This window comes from Spermophilus citellus (genome assembly GCF_964194105.1).
Source record: "Spermophilus citellus genome assembly, chromosome: 1".
Taxonomy (NCBI): Eukaryota; Metazoa; Chordata; class Mammalia; order Rodentia; family Sciuridae; genus Spermophilus; species Spermophilus citellus.
The window spans coordinates 232,157,909-232,167,246 of record NC_138182.1 but is presented as its reverse complement, the minus strand read 5'-3'; the positions used below and the strand labels follow the sequence as shown (position 1 = coordinate 232,167,246).

Below are 9,338 nucleotides of genomic sequence, written 5' to 3'. Positions count from 1 at the left end.
CAGGAATAAAAACCAAGACAGCAACCGAATTCGTTGAAACTATAGCCCAGGCTTGTCCTTGGTTTCTGACAGGAGGCTTTCTCAATAACAGTGATTGGCAACAGCTTTGCAGGGCTGTGTTGTCTGGAGGGGATTTTTTGTTGTGGAAAAGTGAAAATCAAGAGAAGTGTCGCGAGCTAGCCCAGGTCAATCTGAACGCCGGCTTCCCACGGCATAACCTAGAAATGTTAACAGGATCAGGACAGTACGCTGCCATAAACCAACAAATTAATTATGATCCTGGGATCTATGCTCAGATAGCCACAGCAGCCGGGAAACGGAAACAGGGGCCCGCCCCGGGCCCCGGAAGCCAAGGTGTACGGGGCAATCCAGGGACGGAATGGTGCCCTGGGGAGTGGGCGACTTCGTCACCTCCCACGGACCAACCCCTTTCTATCTGTCGACTCCGCAGGGGAACGCCAGGAAGTGAAGGATGTACATGAGCTGCAACCGCAGGTCGCAGAGACAGAACAAGCTGCTACCGCCGTAAGATCTTGGCCAGGCGGGGGAAAATGCAGACAAAATCAAACAAAATGCAATCGGCTAGGAAAACATGGGGAACTTTTGCCCCGAAAATGGGCAGCGGACTCCATGTTGTTTGCATCACCATGGTAACCATGGGGTGCCTGGTCGGAAGAGCGGCTTCCTGGTCCCACCTCCCACACTTTTGCGGGCTTCTGATTGGTTCTTCCACAGTCACTCAGACAGGACTTCTAGTCCTGCCTTCCAGCCACTAACCTGTACTACTGTGTCAGATTTCTACCGGAGCTGCTCAGAGCCTGTATTTTTAAAAATACCTACCTGTAAATGCTAACGAAAGATATCTTTTTCAGACAAAATTTAATTCCACAGGTTTCTATGTTACAGTCCTAAATTTAAGTTAGTTCTAAGTTAAATAACCTGACTTTTCTCTATAGTTGTGTTACTAAATAATGTTCTATTGATGAGAGATATCAAATATGCTTCTTTATATTTTACTTTTAATTTTGGAGGTTATGAGGATGCATTTGCTCGCCACAGGAACAAGCCAGCAAAGTTCCTGTGATGACCAAAAAATCCTTATTCTCATTGCTAACAATAAAAATAAAAATGTATACTCAAGGATCTTATTTCAGTTACATCAAGTGACGTCACATAGAAGAGTGCACTCCTAGTTAAAAATAAATTAAAATGGATCCAAATATTTTAAGACCACGTGGTTACATAAAGTTAATACAATTATAAGTTAAGTTCTTATTCTTTATATATATATATATATATATATATATATATATATATATATATTTAGATATTTAGATAACCTATATTTGTTAATCTATAAATTAATTAGCACATGCCTAATTGATTAGTTAATATATATTTGCCTAATTGTTTTTCTTCAACAGAAAACCCATAATTTATGTTTTATATTTACATTTATCAGATACTCTGCCTTTTCAGTTACAGATATTTGAGATAAATGTGTTTACTATAAATTTACTTTTAAGTGAAAATACAATCAAGTAGTTTCTAATTCTCAAAGTTACTGTTTAAACTCATAAGATGATAAATAATTATAATTATTTCTACAAAATATCTAAGGGTTTTTAACTATATTTTCATTGATATTTCTTATCAAATTATAATAATTTGTTTATAGATTCTAAGGTTTTCAGAAATTGTTCCAAAGTATAAGCAAAAAAAAAATCTTTACAAAAGAGTTTAATGTAGATAAACTTCCACTTTTCATGTTGCCCTGTTTTACTTGGCCACTGTCTAAAGAAATCAGCACTCCAGGTGCTGGACACCCCCTTACTAGTTTTTCACAAAAATTTGTAAACAAGGCTGGCCTTGAGCTGGGCTTCACAGTGCTGACTACATTTCTAAGATAAGGGAGTTACTAACTGGGCTCCATGGTAACAGCTGGCAAAAAAAAAAAAAGAAAAGGAAGAAAAAGCTCTCCCCCTCTCAAGTGTCCTTGAAGGGTTAACTTGCCCAGAACCAAAAAAAAAAAAAGAAAAAAGAAAAGAAAAGGAAGAAAAAGCTCTCCCCCTCTCAAGTGTCCTTGAAGGGTTAACTTGCCCAGAACAAAAAAAAAAAAAAAAAAAAAAACTGCCTTTTGTGAACTTCTAAGCCCCCCCTTTTTTACATGCTAAGTGAAAAATTCTGAAACTATCTAAATTTGGGATTCAGAGAATTGTAACCAGGCCCGCAGTAGCTGGATCCAGACCGCCGATTGTGTAACCAGGGTAGCCTACCTCCGGGAAAGTTCATCAACAAATTGGGGGATTTCACCACCCTAAGTGGGTATGCATGAACAAACCAAAGATTAACCCCCCGGTCCTGAAAAAACCCTCAGTAACTGTTCCACAACTTGTACTTATACTTCAGCAGTTCATGTCTCCTGCTATGAGACAGCCTCGATTTGTGTATACAAGGGACAACAGTATTTTGAGGCCAGATTGACCAAGACTCGGTCAGAGAAGGGAGTGAGGGTGAGCTATCACTTTACTCCGTTGGTAAGTCCTCCTGTTGGCCCACTGCAGCCCCTACAGGGATCTCTGACAGGGGGTGGGGGGAACCTACTGATTCTGTTAAACATCTTCAAGTTATCAAGCTTTTGAAACCGCAGATCCCTGAGCTTGTATACCACCCCTTGGTGCTGCCTAAGTCACAGCTCCCAGATCTGGATGCTAACACGTTAGATATCTTAAGGACCACCTTTACCTTGCTTAAGGACTCCAATCCCACACTTGCTAATGATTGCTGGCTCTGCATGACAACAGGGGCAGTTATGCCCGTAGTGGTCCCTATTAATGTCACGATGCATAGTAATGATACTTGCCAACCCAGATTGCCTTCCAAGGTCCAGCCCATGGGTGTCTTTACAATATGCCTTCTGGGTATGATGCAAAACAATACCTATGATGTGGATGTTGGAGTGACCTCCTTTGGGAACTGTTCGACAGTGAAGAATTATTCCTCACCCACTCCAGCCCTCTATCCCCCTAATGGAACTGTTTTTATGTGTGGGGGAAATTCTGCCTTCCCTCAACTCCCTGCAAATTGGACAGGTGTCTGTGTTCTCACCCTGCTCCTCCCTGACATAACCATTGTCCCTGGGGATGAGCCCCTGCCCATCCCCAGCCTAGACACTCTAGTAAGAAGACACAGGCGAGCTACACAGGCTTTACCACTACTCGCCACACTGGGGATAACGGCTGCTGTGGGCACAGGCACAGCTGGACTGGGTACAGAGATACATTCTTATCGCCGTCTATCTCAGCAGCTTATAGATGATGTGCAGACCCTATCTGGCACTATTAGGGACCTACAAGACCAAATTGACTCTTTGGCAGAAGTGGTCCTCCAAAATAGGCGAGGCCTAGACTTACTGACTGCCAATCAGGGGGGAATCTGTTTAGCCTTAGGAGAAAGGTGCTGTTTCTATGCCAATAAATCGGGCATAATCCGCACTAAGATCAAACAGCTTCAGGAAGACCTAGAGAAAAGGAGAAGAGAATTATTTGAAAACCCCCTCTGGACTGGACTTAATGGGTTTCTACCATACCTCCTTCCTTCCTTGGGACCCTTGCTGGGTCTCCTTTTAATTGCCACTTTAGGACCTTGTATCACAAACAGATTGATTCAATTCATTAAAGATCAAATTAACATCTTGGTCTCTAAGCCAATACAGGTTCATTATCAGTGCCTGGAAGCAGATGAGCCTGCCCATGAGGTGTACTTACGACCCATCCGAAGATGAGATGTGATCCCTGAGGATGAAGCCAGCATCCAGGCCCCTGCATATGTGTGTTTGCTTTGTGTTTGAGTCCTTCTGTTGCCTTGCTGCCGTCGCCATAAAACCCTGTGTTTAGGGAGGCTCACTGGGCATAACTGTCCCATCAACAAAAATGATAAATGGGATCCGCAGTCATGCCCTGCTGGCCATAATATTCCACCTATCAATAAGAGCTGATCTTGTAGTTCCCAGTGACGGGCAACTTCCACGCTTGCACTGCAACCTAAGACAGGGGAATGGGGCCTCCCCAGAGACGGGTAAGCACTGTAAGGGCAGTGGACGACCTAAGACAGGGGCTACATGATTCCCATTGACATGCAAAAAACAAAAGAGGGGGACTTGCTGGTAGCAGGCCCACCCTGGCCCCTGGGGACTCAACCCCAGTTCTTTGTTCTGCATGTCAATGCAGCCAGCTCACAAGGCTGTGACGCAGGCTTGCGGTTTCCTGTTTATCTGCCTCAGCATACGTGTCTCTCGGGAACATCTTGACCTGTTCGAGCCTCCTGATAGGGAACGGTGGCAGTGGCGGTAACCCAAGGACACAGTTATTACTCTTCCCTCCTCACTTTTGAGTAATTTCCCACAGCTGTTACAAAAGATATATAAGGAGAACAAATTTGGCAATAAAGTGCCCACACGCCTCCTCCTGGATGAAGAACCTTGGTGTCCTGTGTATTTCTTAAACCCACTGTCCCTCGCTGGACTCGGCTTCTGTTAGCCAGACGCGGCACTCATGTGTAAGACATATAGTAGGGATTTAGAAATCTGATACAATTCCACTTTCAATCAAGAGCTAGAAGGTGGTACTCAGGTGGGACCCTCTGGAAACTATGCTTCAACCCCAATAAAAGCTGGGACACAAAGAAGGGAGTCATTGATCTCCTCCTAGAAACAATCTATTCTCTCCCTTGAGAGTGTTCCCTGCTTCTTTCTCTTCTAGTAAACTTTGCTATGTTTTTATTACACCTCATGTAGTGTTTGAAATCTTCTCTTGCAAAGACCAAAGAGCTGAGAACACAATGCAACTTTTCAGTAATAATAGAAATAATTAGGAAATATTCCCACTGCTTCTGTATTTGGAAAGAAATCATAGAGAATTGGAATAATATCTCCTTTAAATATTTGGTAGAATTAAGCAGTGAACTCATCAGGGCCTGGTGATTTCTATTTTGGAAGAATATTAATTATTTATTCAATTTCTTTAATAGAGTATCTATTTCTTCTTGTATGGTTTTTAAAAGATAACATCTTTTAAGGAAAGAAATTTCATAGGGATTATTAAATTCATGAGCATAGAATTGTATGCAGTATTCCCTCATTACCCTTTTAATGTCCCTATGATCTGTAGTGATGTCCCTCTTTTATTTCTGATGTTAATAATGTACATGTTCTCTTTTTCTCATTAGCAGGCTAAAAGCTTATTGATTTTATTGATCTTTTCAAAGAACCAGGTATTAGTCTCACTTTTCTCTTGATTTCCACTTTCAATTTTATTGATTTCTTCTCTAATTATTATTCCTTTTCTTCTGCTTAATTTGGGATTAATTTACTCTTCTTTTTCTTCTTTACTAAGGTGGAAAGCTTAGGTGGTTGATTTTAGATAGTTGTTTTTCTGATACATACATTCAGTGCTTTGGCTACATCCTACACATTTTGATAAATTGAATTTTTATTTTTATTCTAAAACTTTTTGATTCTCATATTCCACATTATATGCTTCCATGTCAGCCTAAGTATATTTATTTCATTTTAACTATACAGATACTTCATATGTTACTTGATCAGTACTATTTGATAAGATATTTTTGTCTTAACTTTGATTCTATTAAAACAACACTTGGTGAAATGTCCATGTATACATTTGTGAACACTCAGGAATTACAGGTTTATATCAAAAAAATAAATTTCTAATAATAGGATTATTGAGTCAAAAGATACATGCATTTTCTGGTATGGTAGATATTGTATAATTGTGTTCAAAAAAATTGTTGCACCAATTGATATATGATCGACTTTCAACAGGTCACTGCCTCTTTTTTTTTTGCAGTCACCTTTCCTAATTACATCAGGATGTTATGTTTTGCTATCATCAGATGTGACATATGAGACCTAATGTTGGGGTGTTGATATGTTCTGTTGGGTAAGAAAATCATAGACAGAAGCCAAGGAAATAATGATAGAAATAACTCGAGGTTTCCTGCAATGAAAGGGAAGGGGGAAAAAGATTAGCAGGGGAAAAATGAAATTAAAAAGTGGGGCAGGTGGTGGCAATAAAAACTTCAAAGAGATGAGGTTGTGGTAACTAATACCAGGATCAAACATAATGGGGAAACTGAACAAGGTGTGTTCCTGAGAAAAAAACTATTTCAAGAATCTTCTTGAGAAGGATTCCAACATGGCGGCGGGTGTGGAGAGATCAAGTCTCTGACCTCTTCAGCTGTGCGGGCATAGGGAGTCGTAAACAACCTAAATCTGTTTGCTCAGGATCACTAGGCAATGCTGAGCTGACGTGGATCTGGGGCGAACAGTCTGGGCCTCTAAAAACACACACTGAGCCCGGATCGGCTGAATTCAAACTCCCGTTCACCTGCTTCCCGCAGACAAACAGCTGTGACTCAGCATTAATCCATCCGGCTGAAACAACTGGTCAGCCCTTCTCATCCTATGGAGGTAAATGCCTACCGAGCCTTCATAAGTAGTGGCCACAGATTTGAAACGGGGCTTGGGAGAGACACTAAGGACCCACCCATTGCATTGGTCGCCCAGCAAAGGGAATTGAACTGTCGCCATTTGCAAGAGACACCACTATGGCAGAGAACTGACATCATCAGACTGCGGCGGAGGAGATAACTTCATTGAAACCTGCGGCTACAGGTGTGTAATCCCCTGGCCTTCCCTCTCCACACATCGGGGAAACCTTAAGGGACCCTCCCAGCTCTCCCGTAAGGGCCCCTCCCAGCTCTCCCGTGAGTGCAACAGCCAGCCCGAGGGAATCAGAGGTGGCGCGGAACCCGCAGAGCGGAACTACCGCTCCCACCAGGGCTGACTGCTGAGGTCTCTTGCACCAGCTACCGGGGGAGTGGCTACCGGAGGGCTAGTAAAATTCGCTGAGGATTCTCAGCCCCAAGCTCTACAAACTTAGGGTCTGAGGGAATGGCAAACAGGGAGAGTGTGCCCACTCGTTCATGAAAACAGGGCTCCCGGGAGCAGCAGACCTGGCATGTAGCCAGTATTGTGATGAGTGGCACCGTGACAGGGGCCTGGCTAGAGGAAAAGTGGGAAGTGACTAGACACAAGAGGAGGCCCTAGACACTCAGGATTGGAGACTCACCCAGTCTGGGAGGAGCTGCTGCACACTGATTGGTTCCCGCGTATTGACAGGAGAAACTTGACCTGATGGGCACAGCGCCACCTACTGGAAGAGAAGTTAATCAAACTCTAAGACTGCATTTATTAGGTTTTTTCTTCCTTTTTTTTTCTTTTCTCTTTTTTTTTTTTGATTTGGGTTTTTCCTTCATTTTCATTTTTATTTCTTGTTGTTTTGTAATTTTTTTTACAATTTTTTTTAAATTTATTTTCTTCTAATTTTAATTTTAATTTTTTCTTATTATTTTTTTAAATTTTTTTTCTTTTTTTATTTCCTATTTTTTTCTTCTTCTGTCTTTTCATTTTTCTTATCCCCCCTTCCTTGAATTCTACCGGCTTACTCTCATTCTCTTTAGTGACTTCTTCCCTTCCCTTCTAATACCTTTCCTCCCAAGCATCAAATAAATTTATAGGAGTAAACAGTAACTCAGCAGTCAAACAGAACAAGAAGTAACATGAGCAGCTTCAAAAAGCAAGGAAGAAAAGGAGTACAAATAATGCAGGACAGCCTAAATATTCAGGAGGACCTAGAGTCATCAGAAAAATGGTCATATAAAGAACTCAAGGAACACCTTAGACAGATGGAATAGAACCTTAAAGAGGATACAAGACATCAAATTCAAGCAGCGAAAGAACACATTGAGAATTAATTACATAAACAGATAAAAGAAGAAGTTAAGCATCTTTATCAGGAAATAGAGATTATAAAAAATAATCAAACAATAATTCTAGAAATGAAGGAAATGATAAACCAAATTAAAAACTCAATTGAGAGTATCACTAACAGAGTGGAGCAAGTAGAAGCCAGAACGGCAGATAATGAAGACAAAATACATCATCTTGAAAAGAGTCTAGCCAACTCAGAAAGGCTGGTAAAAAATCACGAGAAAAACATCCAAGAGTTATGGGATAACATAAAAAAACCAAACTTAGGAGTCATCGGGATAGAAGAAGGTACACAGATTCAAACCAAGGGAATGAGTAACCTGCTGAATGAAATAATTACAGAAAACTTTCCAGAATTAAAAAAGGAAACAGATATACAAATTGAAGATGCATACAGGACACCGAGCACACAAAATCACAGTAGACCAACGCTAAGACACATTGTTATGAAGATATCCAATATACAGAACAAAGAGAAAATATTAAAAGCTACAAGAGAAAGGAGACAGATTACATTCAGGGGTAAACCAATAAGGTTAACAACGGATTTTTCATCACAGACACTGAAAGCAAGAAGGTCATGGAACAATGTATTTCAAACACTGAAAGACAATGGATGCCAACCAAGAATTCTGTATCCAGCAAAATTAAGCTTCAGGTATGACAACGAAATAAAAATCTTTCATGATAAACAAAAGTTAAAAGAATTTGCAGCCAGAAAACCAGCATTGCAAAGCATTTTGAGCCAAACACTACACGAGGAAAAAATGAAAAACAATAACCAAAACCATCAGTGGAAAGTGCCTCAGGAAAGACAGAGGGCGAGGGGAAAGATAATCATGGAGAAACAAACTAAATTTTTTAAAAAAAGGATAAAGAATCAAACATGGATGGAAGTACAAACCATATATCAATAGTAACTCTGAATGTTAATGGCTTAAACTCTCCAATAAAGCGACATAGGCTGGTATCATGGGTGAAAAAAACAAATACAACAATATGCTGCCTCCAGGAGACACATCTGATTGGAAAAGACATACACAGCCTGAAGGTGAAAGGATGGGAAAAAATATACCACGCACACGGTCCTCGTAAGCAAGCAGGGGTGGCCATCCTCATATCGAATAAAATCGACTTCAAGACTAAGTTAATCAAAAGGGATAAAGAAGGTCATTATATACTGTTAAAAGGAACCATTCACCAACAAGACATAACAATTATCAATATTTATGCACCAAATAATGGTACTGCAACATTCATAAAACAAATTCTCCTCAAGTTCAAGAATCAAATAGACCACAACACAATAATTATGGGTGACTTCAACACACCTCTCTCACCATTGGACAGATCCTCCAAACAAAAGTTGAATAAAGAAACTATATCGGGGCTGGGAATGTGGCTCAGGCGGTAGCGCGCTCGTCTGTCATGCATGCGGCCCGGGTTCGATCCTCAGCACCACATACAAACAAAGATGTTGTGTCCG

At 40.9% G+C, this 9,338-nt stretch overlaps 1 protein-coding gene across 1 annotated transcript; it reads left to right on the top strand.

Annotated features, from left to right (window-relative positions):
* Positions 1-224: 224 nt before the first annotated feature.
* LOC308656781 (syncytin-1-like) lies at positions 225-3,784 on the top strand (the record flags this gene model as incomplete). Its single annotated transcript, XM_081308148.1, has 3 exons — positions 225-474; positions 2,410-2,537; positions 2,651-3,784. 3 exons carry the CDS (start codon positions 225-227, stop codon positions 3,782-3,784), a joined length of 1,512 nt encoding a protein of 503 aa, XP_081164274.1.
* Between the last annotated feature and the right edge of the window lie 5,554 nt (positions 3,785-9,338).